General features: G+C 43.7%; 1 protein-coding gene across 1 annotated transcript in view; it reads right to left on the bottom strand.

Annotated features, from left to right (window-relative positions):
- LOC147642162 (uncharacterized) overlaps window positions 1-22,512 on the bottom strand; it is a 68,026-nt gene that overhangs the window by 14,521 nt on the left and 30,993 nt on the right. Inside the window, exons 2-3 of the mRNA XM_086803324.1 lie at window positions 20,148-20,323; window positions 19,941-19,991 (exon numbers count right to left, since the gene is read on the bottom strand). Of these exons, the coding sequence (XP_086659450.1) occupies window positions 19,941-19,991; window positions 20,148-20,321 (225 nt within the window). The 5' untranslated portion in view covers window positions 20,322-20,323. The remainder of the gene's footprint in view (window positions 1-19,940; window positions 19,992-20,147; window positions 20,324-22,512) is intronic.

Here is a 22,512-nt window from a genome sequence, read left to right as displayed (position 1 = left end):
TGCAGACGATTTCAACTTAACAAGCTTAAAAGGATTAGAACTTGGACTTTCAATCCCCATCATATGAGACTCCTCTGGTCTGATTGTGCTTTTCAGAGCAAAACCACTCGGCGTCTTATATTCCAGCATATCCTCTGTTTCATCCACCTTGCTCTGAAATTTGGACTTTTCAGCTACAAGCTGTACCACCTCAGCTTCCAATTGAGCAATGCGCTTCAAATTCACCTCTTGCTCCATTGTGTTCACAACGCCTTTGAGGTTCTAATATGGCTTGAAAACAAACTGCCCAATTCTTTCTCTGATCTCTTTCCATATCACTGATCCCTGTTGGATCATTTCTGATTTGATTCTCCCCACATCTGCTTCAGAGACCAGAACACCTCCTACAGACAGTTCTACATGCTCACTTAATATTTGCTCCTTCATCTGTTCTAAGGGTTCCAATCTATTTAGAAGCATCCTATTCTCTATTTCAAGCTCCACCTGTCTTTCAAGAAATCTTTGCATCTCTGACTCTACACTATCCTTCAAAGATGTTGTCCATTCTTCAAACAACTTCAGAGACAATCTATTCTTAACCAACTGACTAGTCTGTTCAGAGATCTCCTTAGCTGAAGAAACTTTCAACTCAGCCATGTCACCATTCAGAGCTTTAATCTGATTCTCCAACATTTCAATTTCTTGAGCTTTTTCTACAAGCATTTGTCTAAATTGATCATTAGCCTTCTGCAACTGCTCTTCCACATAAGCTCGATTTTGATATTCCCTAATCTTTTCAACTTGCTGCAGACAAAACTGCCTCAGAACTACAAGAGTATCTCCCACATTTTCTATAGTGACAGTCCAAGACTACTCTGAACCAGATTTAACTGCCAACGGAGTCACCTTCGAAGGCATCCCTTGCATCTTCAATAGATCATATCTTTTGCTGCCTCCTGCCACATGTTCCTTTTCACTCAACTGCATCTTCTTTGCCAACTTGGTTTACGAAAGAGTCGGAGATTGCCCTATTCCAGAGACTTTTGTCCCTAAAAATGGTTCATCATCATCATCTATTCCAGACTGCAACACAGAAGTTGTAACCTCTTCCAAACTATATCCTGCCTCCAAGAGACACCCTACTGTTTTCTGCTGCTCCTCTGTCAACCGTCTATCCCTAAGTTTCCTCTTCAGAGTCAGAGCCACTGTATGTGAAGAAAGTCTAGGGTCCACAGGCTTTGCAGGTATAGCTGTTTGAAAAGAGTCATAATCAAATAAGGCCTTGAGGAAAGGGCCTAGCCTGCTCTTACTAACTGCTCTCCTTTTATCCTTCTCTCCCACTTCAATCATAATCCTCTGATGTACCACAGTGGCCCAATCTACATCCACTCCTGCAGCTAAAGGGGTATAAGATTCCTTTGACATATAATCAACCTTCTGGAGTGGAAGAACACGCTCCATAAACCATCGCAATTGCTGCTTCCTGGCGGCTTCTACTATCTTCAAATGATAATAATGTCTGGAGCCCACAGGATTCCCAAATTCTCTCTCCATATCCTCATCAGAAACTAAATTCAAAGCTTCCAAACCTGGGTTAAAAGGTAATTCAAATACCTGAGAAATCAGAGCTGGGGTTACCCTTGTACCGCCTTTGAGTACTCCCTCTGTCTTTCTCAGGAGAGCTAGCTGTGTGGGAGCGTATATATTGTCTTGCCACTCAGCCCAGGCTAACTTTGCATACCCGATCAACCCAATTGAAGTAAGCCACTGAACGTTTGCGTTATTCTCCAAATCCATGCTGTACTTGAAAGGTGCAAAGTTCTCCATCAGGCTACCCACAGCAGTAGAAATATCCTTCATAGAAGTCTCCTCCTGTTGCTCCGTCTCTTCAGAATCCGAACTAAAACACTGCTCCACTTCTTTGCTTGGCGTTGAATGCTCTCGCAGGGACTGTCAAACTGATGTGGTCTCCGCCTTAGGTCGCCCTTGCTGCATAGCCTGCTTACCCTTCACCATGGCTAACCTCTGCCTAACAGTATTCAGAGCAAGAAGGTCCAGCCTAGTGGTAGAACTACGGGGCATGTGAGCAGGGAAATAAGGAGAACAAAGAGAAGAAGAATGAGGCACACAATACACCACACAATGAGGCTTCTGGAATGGACGCCTCTGAAACGCAGATGTCACCTCTCGCAATCTCCCCTTCCATACACTGCTAGAACGGGCTGGATGAATTCGTGCATGCCGTCCCCTCACTGGTGCGGGTTTATAGGGATTCTCATGCATCACGTCGACCATTACCGCAAATAATGTCGGACAAAAAGTTAAATCAAGCCAATTGACAGCCGACTCGTGCGAAATGTATTCCCCACCGTTCAAATTTAAAAATCCAAGCGGACTCTGATCCACACACAAGCTTTGAATTTCCTCTATTCCCTGATCTTTTACTCCGCCTTGATCTGAACATGTACTCTGAACTACAAGGGGAGTGCCCACAAATGGCTTAAGTCTAAACCCATTCACCCCCTTTGGTACCAATGTTCCAAAGGCATCTGAAAGCATAAAGGTTCCTTGCCCCAAGTCTTTTTCAATTCTGTAGGATCCAATGTACTTGAGCCTCAACTTCCTTGGGTGTGGCCCTAACTTGGAATTGTAAAGCATGACCCAATCTCCCACTTTGAAGACTTTGAACTTGACATCCTTTTTTGAATAATCTCTGAAACATAAGCACTCATTGCTCTGTCTTCCTCCAACTGATTCAGATTGTGCTGTCTATAGATCAGAGATTCTCTGAGTGGGAGTCTGCTTTCTGCAGCAACTCTCAAGCTAGGCACCACAAACTCCATGGGTAAACTGCTTCTAACCCATAAACAAGCCTAAAAGGAGTCATTCCAGTGGTTACTTTAAAAGCTGTTCGAAATGACCATAAAGCTGAGTCCAATTTCATATCCCAATCAGACTTGTTGTCCTGAACAATCTTCTTGATGATTTTAAGCAGGATTTTGTTTGAACTCTCAGCCTGTCCATTTGCCTGGGGATGATAGGGAGTGGACTTCTTATGCAAAATCATATGCGTTTGAGTCAGCTCTCTGATAACATCATTCAAGAAGTGTGTTCCCTGATCACTGACAAGCTCAATGGGACATCCAAACCTTGTCATGATGTTACTATACAAGAATTTGGCCACACTAGCTACTTTATTGTCTCTGAGAGCCACTGCTTCCACCTATTTAGTACAGTAATTTGTAGCCACCAGAACATAACTCTTACCTGTCTTACTCTTTGGCTTAATAGGACCCACAAAATCTAATCCCCATTTCTGAAATGGATCTAAAGGTAGCACAGGGTGGTCTGACATCCTGTCTTTAGAATTGGGTTGGCCCACTTGCTGACAAACCAAACATTCCTTGGTATATGTGTGAGCATCCTTCAAAACTATTGGCCACCATAGACCTGATTGTAAAATCTTCTTTCCTGTTATTTCCCCTAAGAAATGACCTCCAGACAACCCTGCATGTGCCTCTTGTACCACTATCCCCTTTCTATACAATGCTCCAGCAATGACTAAAAATGGCTTGCTTTTCAGCACAAACTTCCTTTTCTGATCCACACTCATCTCTTCTGGTAACAATCCATCAGTGAGAAACAGCAACATTTGATCATAAAAGGAGTCTTTCAAGTCTGCTTAAATAATCTGCCACAGCATGCTGATTCCCTGGAGTATGTACTATCACAAAGTCAAATTCTTGCAGCAACAACATCCATCTTGCTAACCTTCCTGTCAACTGTGGTTTCTTCACAAGAAATAACAGAGCTTGATGGTCAACATGGAAGAAGACTTTGTTAGCCAAGAGATAATGTCGAAATTTCTGTAAAGAGAACACCATGCCCAAAGCTTCTCTCTCTGTCACTGAGTTCTCTGCTGAAGTAAGCATTCTACTTGCATAGTAGACAGGTCTGAACCAATTCTTGATTTTTGCCTGCATAAGAACAGCTCCTACTGCAATGTCTGAAGCATCAACAAATACATGGAATGGTAAAGACCAATCAAGAGGCTGCAAAATTGGAGCTACCACCATCATCTTCTTTAAAGTCTGAAATGCCTTTTCCTGGGCCTCTGACCACCTGAATTCTACTCCTTTCTTGGTTAAATGTGACAAGGGTGCACATACATCTGACAAATATCTTAAATGTCTACTGTGCCACTTGATCTGACCCACAAACCTAGATGTTTCCTTCAGATTCACTGGCCTCTTGGACTTTATGATGCTCTGAATTTTTCTTGGATCCACCTGTATACCTTCCTCTGAAATTACGTGGCCCAACAAAACTCCTCTTTTAACTGCAATTGCACATTTGTATGGATTCAATGGCATACCATACTTCCTGCATCTCTCAAAACCTTTCCTCAAGTGCTCCAAATGCATCTCTTTGGATCCAAACACACAAAAATCATCCATAAATACCCTCATAAAAGAAGACAAATAGGGCTCAAACACTCTACTTGCCACCTCTGAGAAAGCTGGTGGTCCATTTTTTAATCCAAAGCTCATTACTGTGAACACAAATGCTCCCCACTCTGTAATGAAGGCTGTTTTGTGTTCATCATCAGGGTGCATCCTCATTTGATTATATCCTGAGAACCCATCCAAAAAACTATACATTTGATGCCTTGCAACTGAATCTAGCAGAGTATCTGCAAAAGGTAATGGAAAAGGATCTGTGATGGTGGCTGCATTGAGCTTTCTATAATCCACACAAACTCTGATTCTTCCATTTTTCTTGGGGACTACTACAATTGGAGATAGCCATATTGCTTCATGTACCGGCTTAATGAATCCCACCTTGAGCAGCTTGTCAATTTCATCTTTAACCTGCTTTGCATAATTAGGATTCATTCTGTACCTCTGTTGGATAACAGGCTTAGCATCTTGCTTCAAATTAATCCTATGGGAATAAAATGCTGGATCAATCCCCTTCATATCTGAATATTCCCATGCAAAAATATCCTTGTATTCCATTAATAATTTCAAAAGATTGTCCTTGAATTCTCCTTCCACATGAACACTAACTTTGACAACTCTAGGGTCATTCTCTGTTCCCAAATTCCATTCATTCAGATCATCCTCCATAACTCTAGCTGATTTCTTCATACTGTTTTCATATCTTTGCTCTGCTATTGCAATAGCCTGATCTGTTGATAGATCATTCTGCATCTCCTCTGACTGTGACAGCTCTGATTCCTGTAGAACTCTGAACTGTTCCTTAGTCATCTCAGTCCCTGTTTGAATATCCTGTAACTGCTGATCTCTCTCCAGCTACAGCAAAACAATCCTCATAATCTCCCAAAATAGTCATCACATTTATATCAAACACTGGGACAACTGCTGGATTGGCCTTCAAATATTCCTCTTCTTCATCATCTTCTACTTCATCTGCCAGGTGTATGCCTTGTGCCCACAAAGCTCTTTGCTCCTTTGGCATAAATATAGTAGATGTCATGGGTAAAGTCTGTTTCTGGTTCCCCTGTTTCAAGATCACCATATTAGCTCCCCAATCTTGCTGTAACTTAGCCTGCCTCAACCAGGGTCTTCCAAGGAGCATTGGGTAGGCCAAGTTCCCTGATTGCATCCTGAGTACTACAAAGTTGACCATAAACTTCAATCCTGCAATGAAGATCTCCTGGTTTTTTAGCAAACCTAAAGGTTGTAATCTCCTCTGATCAGCCATTTTAACCTGAAAAGGTGCTGGATGCAACTTTTGGCTCCCAAATTGAATATAAACTGACTCAGGAAGTATATTAACTCCTGATCCACCATCCAAAAGAACTCCATGTATGGGTTGGCCCTGATATTTGACTGATATGGCAAGAACTTTGAAATCAACATCTTCCACCTGAACAATATTACTCATTGAAAAATTACTTTGAGGTGAATCAACACCTTTTCTCTGAAGAATTCTTTGAAACAGCAAATCTCTGAACCCTGGTACTAATGTCAGCAATTGGTCAAGAGAAATCTGAATTTCTGAATGTAACAGAGCTTCATAGAGTGAGTCAACCATAGAAATTTCCTCTTCTCCTTTGTCCTGTCCTTGTTCTTCACAAACCCCTTCTATTTGTTCTAACAATAGTTCTTCCAAAGCTGGCTTCTTCTTGTCCAACTTCCTCTGAACCTTGCTTCTAACTTTCTCCTGATCCACCCATTGAATTGGACCTTTATTCAACTTTGCAGCTCTTGTCACTACCAAGGCAGGAATCTGTTGTTTCCCATCCTTATCATTTGCATGGACTACACATCCAGAACAATCACAAGCAACATTCTCAACCATATCAGAGTTACTCTGAAACTGGTCCTCTATCACTGTCACTGCATTTAACTGTGTTATTTGTTGGTTTTGTTGCAGCTTTCCTCTCTGATTTTGATCTGCTACAGGGTACCTTACAATTGGGATACCCCTCTCTGTCCTATGCTTGCACCATAACTCACAAGCTGGACCCTGTCTATGACCCTCTTTGTCACAATAAGTGCACTTCAATTCTCCTCTAAAATCTGATTGCCATGTTTGTCTAGGCTGTGATCTGAACTGTCTATTTGGTCGAGCAGGAAAGACTTGATTAGATGAAGTTTCGTTCTGCTGCTGCTTTGACCTTTGTACACCGAGGGGAACTCTTCCTCTGAAATTTGGGTTATACCAGCAATTGGTTGCTAAATGTCCTTCCTTTGAGCATATCTGACACACTGGTCTGTCATTTGTTAATACTGAGGCATACTTCAATGCTTTAAGCCCCTTTAACAGTTGTTCATCATCCAATCCTTTCTTCTTTTTGCCCTTATCTTTGGACTTAGAAGATTTCTTCTTCTTTTTCCTTTTCTGGCTAGTTGATTCATCATCTGAATCTGAGTCACTATTATATTCTGAATTATCATCAGAGCTCTCTGAGTCTGTGTCTCCATCAGAGCCAGATTCCAGGTCTGAATCAGACCTCGTTTTCTTTTGCTTCTTCTTGGTAACACCCAACCTCTTTTCTACTCTTACTGCTGCTTGCACCAAAGCATCAAAACCTGCAACAATGTCTACATTAGCCACTGCTGATCTGATTGTCTTCCTTAATCCATTCAGGAAATAAGAAGCTAACATTTCATTGGAAAGCCTATCTGCTCCTTCCAATCTTCAAGAGAGAACCCTAAACTTCTGAGCATAGTCCTCTACTAGCATTTCTTTTTGTTGAAGATCTTTAATTTTATTTATGATGTCATTGGCTGTTTTCTCCCTTCTAAACCTGGCCAGAAAACTCTCTCTCAAAGCATCAAAGTTTCCAAAATGTCCCAAACCATACTGGCTAAACCAATCCATTGCTGAGCCTTCTAAGGTAGCAGCAAACTGCCTCTTCTTCACCTCTCCCCCATAAAGTGTGTCATAGCCACTAGCCTCCCACCTTGTTTGGAATTGGGCTACATGGCAGTCAGGGTCCTCCTTGGGTTTTCCCCTAAACTTTGCTGATCTCACCTTTGGGTTCTGTGCTGGTGGATTTTGAGGATTCATTGCTGCCCCTCTAACTGGCCTCCTTGCTAAGACTGGTAATGGTTGAAACTGCAACCTTCTCCTACTACTTCCCCTAATAACTCTATTCAACAAGGTTCCCCCAAGAAATTTCCTGAAAGTGCTTGAGAATACTGGTGGATTTTGAGCATCCCCAACACTCCCTGCTTCTGCATTAACATTTGAATCACTATTTAAAATTGGAATGCCCGAATCCGATTCAAATTGTACCGAACCTGTCGGAATCCCTTCTCCTTGAACAGCATCCACAAACTGATCATGTACTTCTTCCTCATCATCAATATCCTCTGCTTCTTGATCCAATGTTTCCTCCTCTACATCTTCTTCCAAAACAGTTTCCAATGCTCCACTTGTTCCCGGAGGAAGTTCATAATCTGAATCATAATCATCACCTTCTTCATCATCATTTCTGCCTGTTAAAGCAGCATCAGCATCTCTGGCCCTTAACCTTGTATAATATCGTCTTGAATTCCCCGAATGATCTTCAGACATCCAAGGCTAGCGGTCCTCTGAATATGTCATATCCTCCCAGAACTCAGGGCATTCGAACTCGCAGGATCGCCAATGTGTACATGGCCCTCTAAAAGGTTCTGTACAAGGCATTAATAAATAATACATCACTCAACACCACTCAGAGCACATCAGAGCGCAGACTCTGATTCATCGTGACAGCATAATGATTGCACAAACATCAAGAAAGACATAATAAATACTGAGCAAAGACATAGCACAACTTCTCCTTCATTCATTAGCGATCAGAATCAACGTTCCATCCATCTTATCCCTAGATGCAACTGTCAGGGTAATAACTACTCGGTTCAGATCCCAAAGGGTACATCCACACGTAACTAACCCCCAAGCCCTTTGAATAAGGTCTAAGAATTACATAAGAAAGCCCTAACAGCCAACAGGCGGCTACGCCCAGACGCCACTCTCTGGCCAGCAGACGGTTGCGCACAGACTTCGCTGCTCTTTGGCCAGCAGGCGGCTGCGCCCAGACACCACTTTCTCCACCTAGCAGGCGGCTGCGCACAGGACTCCTCTCTCTTGCCAGCAGGCGGCTGCGCCCAGTGTCCTTCTCTAGCCCCTATGCAACTGCACTTAGGCGCCTCTGACGTTTGTTCTCCCACTAGCGAGCTACAGGTGACTCTCTCACTTACGGGCTGGCAGCAACAGCAGTAATAGAGACTTCTCCTTTCATACGTGGGTGCCTACTACTTCTGAAGGCCATACCCATTATTTTGCAAGGTAAGTGGATTGAGATTTAAGCAAAGGTCTTTGACGTAAATCTTATAAGGGATACTCTCTGCTGCTAACACCCATTCGGTGCCGGGTAGTCCAAGCTTCTGGAGAACCACGGTCCATGGGTGCCGAGATCGGGAGAGCCAGGCGTTAGTACGGAAGCGCCTGTTTGTGCGTGGTCCTAGAACACCAGTGGGGCGCTCTCTGCGTATTCCAGTGAAGGCACAGGACCGTAGAGACTAGACTTCTTCAAGTGGATCGCTCTCCTTCGAACGTCTACTTCAAGTCTCTTGTTTGGTAACTGTATTCATCTCAGTTGTACATGGACATCATCTGGTTCATTGAACCCATGGAGCATTGTATCTCTTAAATACTCCCAATAATATATCATATATTGAGGGGGGGGAGGGGGGGGTCGGTCCGTTCCGGCCCCAGTGTTGGTGTCCATTGATCAACATTTCATTTCATTTCAGTTTTCAGTTGTTATTGAGTTGTTCATTTATATTGTGAAATTTAAGTTGTGCTATTACGCGTGTGGGTGTCCAACGGAGTCTATTCCCACTTGACGGGATCGGTTTCATTGGTATCAGAGCACGGTTATTTCCCTTTTCTTAGTGGGGAAACAAACCTGTGTATTGGACACCCCGCTTCTAGCACACTTAACACAATGGACAGCCAAGGCAACCCTTTGGAAGTGCCTAATTCGAGGGGCCCATCTAGTGCCTCGCGTGGTTCTGATGCTTTACAGGGAAGGCACAAGCCCCTTGAGAGGGTGAATGATAGTGATTCAAGGGGACAACTGTCTCGTGGAAAGACAGTTATGCAAGAAGAAGAGCCTGATGCAATGAGGGCTGAATTGGAGCATATGAGAAAGCTTTTGCAGGAACAAGAGCAAGAGCTGAAATTTTTGCATGAAGATCCCCATGTGCAAAGTGCCATTGAAGCAAGGAAAGCCGATGCAATGGTAGACATGACTTTTGAGTCCATGGCACGAGAAGTGGACAAGAAGCCAAGGGAGTTGGCACTTTCCTACCTCCTCCGCAAAGGTGACATCAAAGAGGGGAAAGATGGAGAGCTGAAATTCAGAAATCCACCTCACTTGAAGCATGGAGATCCCGCATCTCAAAGGTTGAGGTCATTTATGCAAAGGGAAGAGGTGACAGCCACCTCTCGTCATGCATCTTCTCCACAAGGCACAAAGGCTGACAGGTATATGTATGCTAGTGCTCATGGAGGACGTGATGGTCACATGTATTCAAGGCATGTATCCCATGGAGGGCGTGACAGGTCTGCCACTAGAAGAGCCTTGCCTACTGAGTTGTCTCATGGAGAGACATTGCCTTATGCAGGAAGGTCACATGCATCTGATTCTCAGGTTCGTGGAGCACATGCCACCGTGCTTCATGAAACTTCCATGATGGCCCATGGAGCCCATGCAGATAGGGCTGCCCCGTTGGATAAGGGGAAAAGAAAAAGAGAGGACCATGAGCCTCATGCCAGAAAGCTCAAGGAATTTAAAGCAGGTGACAAGTCCGTTAAGTTTGATGTTTTTCATGGAGAGCATGATGCTTCCAAAGTGTTAGCATTTGTGGCACAGTTTGACATTGCTTTTAGTGATGAGAACTTCACTGAGGAGTCTAAAGTACACCATGCTAGCATGTTCTTGAAGGGGACCGCTGCTCATTGGTGGATCACTGAAAAGATCACCAAAGACCCCATTTGCACCTGGAAAGAGTTTAAGGACAGATTTTATGCCCAGTTCTTGCCACCTAATGCAGAGCAAACTCTAACCCAAAAGTGGGATAGACTTGAGCAAAGAGATAATGAAAGTGTGCAATAGTATGTCAATAAGTTTTGGAAAGTGTTGCTTGAGGTAACTCCTTTTGTGCAAATCACTGAGGATGAAAGAACGAGAAAGTTTCGCTCTGGATTGCAACCAGCTTATCGTTCGGGCATTGAATTGCACCCGAAACACACTTTGCAACAGCTTATAGCCTCTGCTCTTGCTACGGAGCAATTGGTGCTCAAAATTAAGCAAGATCAAGGCGGTTCAAAGAGCAAAGATAAGGCTGTCCCAAATCTACAAAAAGGTTGACAGCCACCTAAAAAGAGCTTCCGGGAGATCCAGAAGGGAGGTAAAGCTAAAAATAGCTCATCTAAAGATCATGGGCCAAAGAAGAACAAATTTGGCTTGACCCCCGAGCAAAGGGAGCAATATGCCAAGGAGGGGAAATGTTTTTCTTGTGGCAGCAAAGACCACATGTTTAGACAATGCCCTGACCACAAACCAAAGCATGAGGATAAGCAAACCAAGGCTAAAGTGCATGCAGTTCCCGATGTACAGGGAAACACAAAACATGATGCAAAAGAACGGATGGTATGCAAAGCATGGGGTCAAATCAAGGATCAGCCCACCTTATTTATGTTTGATGATTGTGCAACCGATAACTTCATCTCTATTCAAATGGCAGTTGCCTTGGGTATTAAGGTTGAGAACATGGGACCTCAGATTGAAGCAGAAGCTGCCTTTGTTGGTAAAGAGGTGCAGGTTACCCCACTAATAGGGAAGTTGCGCATACATATCCAGGGTTACCTTGATCATGAGCATTTCTTAATTGCACCACTTAATAAATGTGATGTATTGCTTGGCAAGCCATGGCATCATAGCCTTGAGCCCCGCAAAGAGTACAAGACAAACATTGTTTCTTTTATGCATAGAGGCCGCATGCATTTCATTGATGCCGGCAAGGAAGGGGATTCCATCCCACTTGTATCTCACAATGAAAAAGAGTCTTTCTGCGTACTTGGTTTTTGTTCGTGATAGCATTGTACCAAGTCATCAAAATGTGGATGCTATGACTTACGACAGGCTGAATTTTCTTCATGCATTCAACAATTGTTTTGCTGATGCATTGCCAGGTGAATTACCTCCCCAAAGGCCCGAGGATCATCACATAGATCTTGTGCAAGGCAGTTCTCCACCTAACAAACCCGCATACCGTGTGAGTGCCGCACAACAAGAAGAGATCATGAAGCAGGTAAATGAGCTGTTAGAGAAAGGTTTGGTTCAGCCAGGTTCCTCACCTTATTTCGCATGTGTGTGGACTATAGAGCTTTAAATAAGCTTACCATCAAGAATAGATTCCCAATCCCGCGTATTGATGACATTTTGGATAAGCTTGATGGCTCCGCTTGTTTCAGCCGTCTTGATTTGAAGAGTAGTTATCTCACCAAATACGAGTGGTGCCACAAGATGTCCACAAAACTGCATTCAAGACAGCTTTTGGATTATATGAATTTTTGGTGATGCCTTTTGGTCTCACCCCAATGCTCCCGCCACATTTAATTGTATGATGGATAGGATATTCCGACCCCATCGCAAATTCACAGGTGTATTCTTTGATGACATCTTGGTTTTCTTCAAGAATGAGCAGGAACATAGAACTCATTTGGTCACAGTGTTCGAAGAGTTGCCGAAGCATAAACTTGTCATTAATGCCAAGAAAAGTGAGTTCTTTCTTTCAGAGAGACATTATTTGGGTCACATTGTATCCAAGGATGGAGTAACAATGGATCCTGCAAAGATAGAAACCATTCGGAATTGGCCAGAGTTGCAAAATGTACATCAAGTACGTAGTTTTCTGGGATTATGTTCATATTATAGGCGTTTCATAAGGTATTTTGCTATGATAGCCACCCCTCTACATGATCTCACAAAGAAGAAAACCACTTTCAAATGGACTCCAAAAGAGCAGGATGCCTTCTTGCAGCTCAAGCATGCTATCATATGTGGACCCGTATTGATTGTTCCCGACTTACAAAGGTCATTCATAGTGGAATGTGATGCTTGTGGCGACTGTATAGGAGCTGTCCTAAATCAAGAAGGGCATGCAGTTGCATATGAGAGCCGTCGTTTGCATGATGCTGAGCTTCATATGGATATCTATGAGAAAGAGCTCTTGGCTGTAATTCATGCCTTAAAGGTATGGAAACATTATCTTCTTGGGGCTGAATTTGTAGTCAAGACAAATCATCAAAGCTTGAGATACTTTCTATCTCAAACAAAGCTTTCGGAGAAGCAGATGAGAATGGCAAACTTTCTTTCCATGTTTCATTTTCAGATTGTGCATACTCCGCGAAAGAAAAATGTGGTGGCAGATGCATTATCCAGGAGGCCTTACGTGGCTGCAGTTTCAGTGGCCTCTCATGGAGACTTATCTGCTATGCGAGATTTATATCATTTGGATACTGATTTCTACCATATATGGACTGATTTGATGCTGGTCACTCACATGCCTCTTATGTGATCAAAGAGGGTTATCTTATGAAGGATAACTGCTTATGTGTGGTGAAGGATATGCGTCCAAAGGTTATGGACGAATGTCACGCTCCACCTTATGCTGGTCATAGAGGTATCATGCCTACTACACGCATGATTGAGAGAGATTTCTTTTGGCCAAGCATGCGTAAAGACATTGAGGCATATGTACGTGCATGTATTACTTGCCAAAAAGTGAAATTTGACAGGCAAAAACCTCCAAGTTTGCTTCAGCCATTACCTATTCCCTCACAACCATGGGAAAGTATTACTATGGATTTTATTATGGACTTGCCTAGATCCCAGCATGGGAATGATGCTATTTGGACCATTGTGGACAGGTTTAGCAAGCAAGCTCATTTCTTGCCCGTCAAGAAAACCATTAAAGTTGATCATATGGTGAAGCTTTTTTTTGCTAATATTTTCAAGCATCATGGTATGCCTAAATCCATTGTTGGGGATAGAGATCCCAGGACTACGAGCCTCTTCTGGAGGGCTTTATTTGATAACATGGGCACTAAACTTGAGTTTTCATCAGCTTATCATCCCCAAACGGATGGCCAAAGTGAAGCTGCAAATTCAGCCGTGTTGGATTTGTTGAAGTGTTATGTGGCAGATCAAAAGACTGCATGGGAGAAGTATCTTCTACTTGTTGAGTTTGCCTACAACAATACCATCCATGCCTCCACGGGAAAGGCCCCGTTTGAGATTATTTATGGCAGAGTGGTCTTGCCACCCATCCTTCGTACAAAGGATGAGATTTTTGCAGCTGATAAGTATGTTGGATGTAGCCTTTGCTCAGGTACGGACAGCCATTGCAAGGTCACAAGATAAGCATAAAATGGCTGCTGACAAGCATAGAAGAGACATGAAAGTCAAAGAAGGTGATTGGGTTTTGCTAAAATTTGAGAAAACTAGGCTTCGGAAGAGGCCAGGACGAGAAGGATCATATCCTAAGCTTTCTCCTCGCTATTATGGACCCTTCAAGGTGATTCAAAAGATCAATGAAGTGTCATACATGCTTGCTTTACCTAGTCATTGAAAGATTCACACTGCATTTCATGTGAGTCTTTTCCGGAAATATGTCGAGCCAGATCCTGACGAACCTGTCGCAGAAGATCCGCCAGAGATTGATGAGCTTGAGGAGATCCTCCAGCCAGAACAGATTGTCTTTCACAAGGAGAGGAAGCTACCTGCAGGAAAGCTTTCCAGGAGATACCTTGTGAAGTTCAAGAATTATTTGCCATTGATGTAAAGTGGGTAAACGAGGATTATTTTGTTGATTACCCACAACTATTGCAGGCATATCTTGAGGCTTTTCAATTGAGGACAACTCTTTAGAAGCCCAGGGGGATGTCACCAATTGGCCGACCATTTGGTCCATCTCCAGATTTGTGTCTCGTTCACTTGAGGCCAGGCCGGTGTCAGGCCAGGCCGGTGTCTCATGTGAAGGGGCGAGTATTTTTGCATAACATGGACGGGAGCCAAACTGGTGCCACCCGTGTGTTGGCAAGATGGTGTCGTATGGACGAGAGCCAGACTAGTGCCACCCGTGTATGACCTGGACTGTGTTCTATCCATGGGATTGTCACGCCATGCAAGAGCCAGTATTTGTGTCGTGTCTTGCCTATGGGATTGTCACTCCATAGGGAGGCTCGTGCCTGGATCTGTGTCTTATCTATGGGACTGTCACTCCACAGGAAGACCGGGATTTATGTTTTCTGTCGTGCCATCATTGTGCCCGACAGAAATGTTTAGTACTTGTTCCATGAACGGGAGATATGTCCATGATATTGTTCGCACATGCATTCATGTTTTGCATGTTTGGAACTGTTTTCGCATGACTTGTATTCTTGTGTATGCCTGTTTGACGTGCCACTTACTGAGCGGGGACTACCAGTGAGTCGTGAAGTTTGCTTTGTCTTCTGACGAGTTTTGTTGCGTGTGAACAGGTGGTAAGTGTATCGCACTTGTTTATTTTATAGCATTCTTTTTAACCTTTGTTTTTATAAGGTTGCAGGTTCACACTCATTTAATGAGTGGGCACCCTCCCCAAATATTTCTTGGTGTCCTTGGTAGGGTGGGCACCCATTTTGGGCACCCACGTTTGAGTCTTGGTGAACCCCTCATGTGAGTGGGGGTGGGTGCATGGCCACCTACCCACTCCCCACCTTGGAACCTTTGGGAACTGGCCACCTCCATGCAAGAAGCTAGGGAGGCCGGCCAACTGTTGGACATGTGCCCTTTCCATCATTCGTAGGTGATCCTCCTCTTGCTTATAGACAGCTATGCAGACGCCACCTTCAGCCAAATCTGACTGCACAGGCGACCTCTCCATCGCTTACATATAGGCGACCTTGCTCTTGCTCAGGAGGCGGCTGTCCTCTTGCCTTGCAGGTCCTCCCACAGCTCTTTGGCCAGCAGTCGGCTGTGCCCAGACGTCCTAGCAGGCAGCTGCGCACAGATATCACAGCTCTTTGGCCAGCAGTCGACTGTGCCCAGACGTCACTCTCTGGCCAGCAAGCGTCTGCGCACAGATACCACAGCTCTTTGGCCAGCAGGCAGCTATGCCCAGACGCCACTCTCTGGCCAGCAAGCAGTTGCGCACAAACTTCGCTGCACTTTGGTCAGCAGGCGGCTATGCCTAGACACCACTTTCTCCTCCTAGCTGGCGGCTGCACACAGGACTCCTCTCTCTTGCCAGCAGGCGGCTGCGCCCAGGACTCCTTCTCTAGCCCCTATGCAACTGCACTTAGGCGCCTCTTTCTCCCACTAGCGAGCTACATGTGACTCTCTCACTTGCGGGCTGGCAGCAACAGCAGTAATAGAGACTTCTCCTTTCATACGTGGGTGCCTACTACTTCTGAAGGCCATACCCATTATTTTGCAAGGTAAGTGGATTGAGATTTAAGCAAGGTAAGTGGATTGAGATTTAAGCAAAGGTCTTTGATGTAAATCTTATCTCTGCTGCTAACACCCGTTCGGTGCCGGGTAGTCCAAGCTTCTGGAGAACCACGGTCCATGGGTGCTGAGATCGGGAGAGCCAGGCGTTAGTACAGGAGCGCCTATTTGTGCGTGGTCCTGGAACACCAGTGGGGCGTTCTCTGCGGATTCCAGTGAAGGCACAGGACCGTAGAGACTAGACTTCTTCAAGTGGATCGCTCTCCTTCGAACGTCTACTTCAAGTCTCTTGTTTAGTAACTGTATTCATCTCAGTTGTACATGGACATCATCTGGTTCATTGAACCCATGGAGCATTGTATCTCTTAAATACTCCCAATAATATATCATATATTGAGGGGGGGAGGGGGGGGGTCGGCCCGTTCCGACCCCAGTGCTGGTGTCCATTGATCAACATTTCATTTCAGTTTTCAGTTGTTATTGAGTTGTTCATTTATATTGTGAAATTTAAGTTGTGCTATTACGCGTGTGGATGTCCAACGAAGTCTATTCCCACTTGACGGGATCGGTTTCACCCTGTGCCCCTGTGAGTATGGGATTCATCCTTGGATATATGTTCCTATTCAACCACCTATGGGGATACCAAGACATGTGGAATGGTTGCCTTTTCTATATAGGCATCCTCGGTACGAGCCAAGTATGCACGTGCTGCATCCCTCGGCTGCATGTGCAACTCTTGAGCAATCATTGCCATGGCATGAACCATAAAAGATTCACCTTTCTTGGACTCCAAACGATCATGTACCAATGGATTCTTGTGGTAGAGCTTCAATTCTTCTTGTTGTGCATAAAGAAGAGCCTGCGCACGAGTAAGTTCAGCCCTTAAGACTATGGACTCTTCTTCCTGCATCTTCTCTTTACCACGGTACAGCTTTCCCACATGTTCGTGTTCCCTGGTATACACCACATGAGTTTGCTCTTCCTGTATAGCATTGGAAGTATGCATTTCATTGTTCCTGCCTCTTGTGTTGGAATCTTCAGCAATCACTATACGGCTGTCCATATTGTTCTAAGTGTAGAGATGGTTAGTGTTCGCGGTGATTATCTTTCACGATAGAAGTGAAAGAGAACCGTTTGCTCTGATACCAATGTAATTCCACCGATCGATGTGAAATGATTAGTTGAACACAATGCTAATCAATACACTTAAATACACCAATATTTAATGGACAACAAGCACAATACAAGATGTAATTTGCTGAATTGACAAGAGACGCACAATGAGGTGGAACAGCCGACCCCTCCCTCAAATAGTGTATATTAATCTTGGGAGAATCAAGTACATAGTGTCATGGATATTCATATGCATTGGTATAGAAATACCCATGACACCCATGATACTATGTACTTGATCTTAGGAGAATAAGTACCAGAAATTACAATAGCTGTTTTGCTGAATTTCGGTCATTGGGAGTGTGTAGGGGAGTGAATACCACCTGGAAACACTCTTGGAACCTTGGAAAACACATTGGCAAGCTTGGATATGAAGTTGGAAAGAAGAAAAGTGCAAAAAATACAGCCAACGAGGCTCATGAAGGGGGGCGCCTACTTCTAGAGAGAGGAAAGTGAGATGATGAGATGTCTACCCTAGGAATCAGGTAGAGAGGACAAGTGACTTGTGGTGCAAGCTGGGATAGACACATGACTGCTTGCTCCCTTTGTACAAAGGGGATAAGGTCTGGGAGGTGGGCATTGAGTTTTGTCTACCTCAGGACATCAGAGTGTACGAACACAAGGCTAGTCATAATTTATAAGTGAGTTTTGGTCACCTAAAACTTAATGAAGTGTGTGTACACACTCACTTATAAATTAATGCTATTTAACCAATACTTACCACCTGTCACATGCCACATAACCATGTCAACAGACAGTTTGAGACGCACAATTCACGGGCGGGCATCCCCTTACCCTGAACTACACATTGGCCAAGCAAGCATGAAAACAACATGCAAATTCAATTACAATCAAGCATATAAAGTTGCTATGCAATGCAACATTGGTATGGACAATCACCATTCATGAGACTATACCAAAATAGACATGTTCACGAGGTACCAAACCCAATGGAACACCAATACTCCAAGCATTTCCGGACATGTACACACAAGCACAAGTCCCAGTAGAAAGCTAAATCCACAGTATCACATGAATGGCATCAATCCCTAGCATATGCAATTGCCATGGACGCTAGTCCAATGTACATACATAATGAGAAAGCACGGGTGGACCAGTTGGGTGGCCAAATGGTGACATATTCATCTTACCAAATCAAGGACATATATTGTGAGTCCTTGATTCTGCCTAATGGTACGGAAAGTTGCATGAAAGATGTGCTATATATTCCAAGCATCAAGAAGAACTTGATTTCTAGGGGGGCCGTTCCGGACCCATTGTGTTGTCAACTTCTCCAAATCTTTTATACTCATTAAATTGAGTGTGGGTGAGTGTGGTTGTAACTGGTAAAGCTATTTGTACTTAGTGTCTTTAATGTGAGGTTTAATATTGCTAGAAATTTGGATTGTACTACCCACCTCGGTTACATAAAGAACTACTAAAAACTCCAATATTGTTCGTGCATGTGACATGTGAGGGATTAAGACCGTAGTAATCACAACCTTAGTCTAACTAAACTGCACTTAATGATGTTTAAGAGATAGACAGATATGTGTCAATGCAATGCAGCTATATTATATGAAGAATGCGGTTACAATGAGATCCAAATGGATCTATACTGCTGAATATGCTGCCTATATGCTGAATATGCTGAATGAACTGAAGGAACTGCTGTCCGCTATCTTTCCCTTGTCTCTTGGGAAGAAAACGCTGAAGGGAGGCTTTGGAACAGATGCTGAATGCTGACCTGATGATGAAACGCAGCACTGATGGGCTGAACTGAACTGAATGTTGCTGCGTTTGCTGAAGATGAATGCTGATGATGATGCGTTACTGATATGCTGATGCGTTGGCTGGTTCTGCTGCTCCCAATGCTTCCTGGAGGAGGTGCGTTGGAGAACACACTGCTGAATGCTTGAATGATGAGCTTTAATGGCTGAATGGAGAGGCGCCTGTATTTATATGCAAGCATGCTGCTGGTCGGCCAGCATAAGGGCTGTCGGCCAGATGCCATGTCCACAAATGCAGTCGGCTACCCCATAAATGCCTGGAAAAATGCCTATAAAATTGCATAAATGCCAGTAAAATACCTGATGATGCTAATGATGCTAAAATGATGCCATGTCACTGTACACCTGACTGGTGTGCACGTGACAGTGCACCTCCCGCGCCTATGCAACCTCATCTTGGGCCCACAAAATTTGGAATAGGGTGTCCAAGAGTAAAGCATACCTACCAATGTGTGGACCATTATGGAATAATGATTCACTCTAGCGTATAGCCTAGATGGCAGTGTATTAAATCTTATGTAAGATGTCTCTACACTATCTGGACTTCTAGACCACTATCTAGTCTGAATAAGGGGATGCCAAGCACTTGGGCTGCTCAACCATGGCTACTCCTCATAATGGGAACATAAGATAGCGAGCACACATTACAACATGAGGGGTAGAGCATTAATATCCAACTTGAGTGAAGAAATTCTAATTGCTTGATAAAAACAACTCTTCAAGAAGCCACCAATCAAGTTTGGTCCTCATCAACATTTAAAACAAGGACAAATCTCACAATGGATTGTAATCTCTAACTTATAACAAAACAAAACATAATATCCTAGAGTGCAAACAATAGAGCCATGCTTGATATTGCATTGATGTTATTCAAAACCATAACATGGGAATATAAAGTTTAAACCCTCTATTCTAAGATGTAAATTGGACGGACCAAAAAGAGAAAAAGCCTCACACATTTCCTTTTCACCGCGTACCTTACTCCAATCTGGCTTTGCAGCCATGCATTTGCTTGCTTCATCAAGAGCCTACACAACCATGGCAGCAGTAGTTTTAAGGTGATTTGCCTCAAAAGCCAGTACACAAGTGCATTAAAACCATGAGATATTTACGCAAAATATTTAAAGAAATAATGCCAAAAGCTTTATTTCTTCAGAATAGCATCCAAGGTTAAGTGGGCCAACCTCTGCTAGCTGCCCCAACTTGAGGTGTGCAAACGAGCAATTACTGTGCAATGCTGCAATGTCATCCACCTTCTTTTCATCTGTAGAATTGATGGCTTGTGTGTAAAAGTCAACTGCAGAAGAATAGTTTCCTTGACGCACAGCTTCATTACCTGCAGCCTTGAGGGTGTCCATTCCTGTAACACACACTCAAGTCAGCACAGCTAACAAAAATTCCAAAGCCAAACAAGATTGTTGCACAAATTTTAGAAACTTTCAACAGTAAATTTTTGAAAAATTGTCAAAATACTATATATTTCAATGAAAAGATGTACTAGTCATCTGAACTTGTGGTAGAGCTGATCATAGAGGGAGAGAAGATATACTGTAAGGCTACTAGTGCAATGCATGAGTGAACACAGATAGAATGAACACCGAAAGACTTATGACACACAAGTATCCTACTCTAATCGTTGTACCAATGGTAAATATTTACAATAAGTGTCTTAACAACCATTGTCACGGACCTAGCTGGACAACAGTACACCGTCGCAGACATTTTCAATGAGCTCTGTGCATGTTGTGAGCCCTTGTCTCGGGACAAGTGGCCAATTGCTATCTAGGTCTAGGTCATAGAGATGTCACATCATACATTATCCTGCATAGTTATGCAACCCACTTAAATTATTCACTGTACAAATGTCCAGGACGCTTATTAGGCCAAGGGCTGGGCATCCAACTATAGTCGACTTTGTGTTTGAAACACACAAAAAAGGTGTAGGGCTGAATACCCAATATCCGGGCAGCCATACAGGCAAAAGGCGCATGAGTGCTAGGCACCAAGTAAGGGCTGAACCAAACGTGGGCAAATGTGGACAGTTTGGTTAGTCAAATGTGGACCCACAAGCGCCCAAAGGAGGTAAAAAACCTAGCCACCCAGCCAATGTGAAAAAAAGCAGCTTTTAAAGCATTATTAATAAAGGCATCAGGAGCAAATGAAGCAAAACGCAAGTACCAGCCAACCAGACCCCCTACTCTCCTCTATAAAGTGCGAATGGGGAAACATGAAACATGAAGGCATCAGGAGCAAATGAAGCAAAACGCAAGTACCAGCCAACCAGGCCCCCTACTCTCCTCTATAAAGTGCGAATGGGGAAACATGAAACATGAAGGCATCAGGAGCAAATGAAGCAAAACGCAAGTACCAGCCAGGAGGTGATTCCGCACATGCAAAGAGCTGTCCAAACCTGCCGAGAATCAGCATCCAGGGCTCCACACACACCTGCCCCAAGCTAGGTGTTCAGCAGCCCGGTGTGCAAGCTTGCTGACAGTCAACCCAGTACAGTTAAAACCAGCCCTCACAAAGTTCATGCACTCCAGCAATAAGCAAAACAGCGGAATTCTTTTGTACTTTTCACAAATCCACACTATAAGAAAATACAGTGGGGAACCTCCAGTTGCCTGTGCACTCCAACAGCTTGTACCCCGGATTTTTGGAGCTCAATAAACCATTCACATAAAAATTCAATGCAATGCCTTGTCAAAGCCAAAGCCTCTAATACCAATGTTACATGTGTAACATTGGTCACACCTTGAGCCTAACTGGATCAGAGTCAACCTGATCCTTCGATACCAATGTTAACATGCACCACTATATGGAAGCATTAATGATGAGTAGGCATGCGTTAATTTCAGATTTTGAAGAAAGAGTTGGAGAGAGGAGGATTGGTGAAGAAGATGGCGTAGGGAGAAGAGAGCAAGCAACACAGGATTGGGTCCCAATTACTGGTAGCATGAACATGAAAAGAGAGAGAGAGAGAGAGAGAGAGAGATTGCAAACAAGATCACCTTGATATTAGCAAGAGATTCACAATGGTCAATACTCGCCAAAAGATAGGCAGCAATATGCGCTGGACAATGGATAATTACAACAAGACAAGAGAGGGGCCTTTATATAGGGCAGCCATAAAGCACGACTTACATGAAGCATCATGACTAGCATAAATAAAGAACAACTTACTAAACTGCGAACCCTTATATAAGACCTAGTTCCCGCACAACACATGAGATGCACATATTTTAACACCCCCTCTGTAGCTCATAGAGTGCAAATGTCCGAAGAAGAACAGCCGATGAAGATGCAACCATGGACACCCTAGTATTGTAGATACCGGATACACCGCAGAAGATGCACCTGCCAACCTATCTCCTCAAAACATAATGCTTGGCTCCGAATTCTCACACCAGTGTGCACTGAATTCCAAGTAACGAATGATGAGTTGACGGACATACCACGGTCCACGCCCATAATCCCCCAACAGCAGATTGTGAACACATCACGTCCCAAAACCTCCGACAATGAACTTGGAACACATCCAATCCATAA

The sequence above is a fragment of the Cibotium barometz genome, chromosome 1, assembly GCF_041138505.1.
Source record: "Cibotium barometz isolate CiBa-2024 chromosome 1, ASM4113850v1, whole genome shotgun sequence".
Taxonomy (NCBI): domain Eukaryota; kingdom Viridiplantae; phylum Streptophyta; class Polypodiopsida; order Cyatheales; family Cibotiaceae; genus Cibotium; species Cibotium barometz.
The sequence above is the reverse complement of the archived record's forward strand: the minus strand, read 5'-3'. Positions and strand labels throughout refer to the sequence as shown.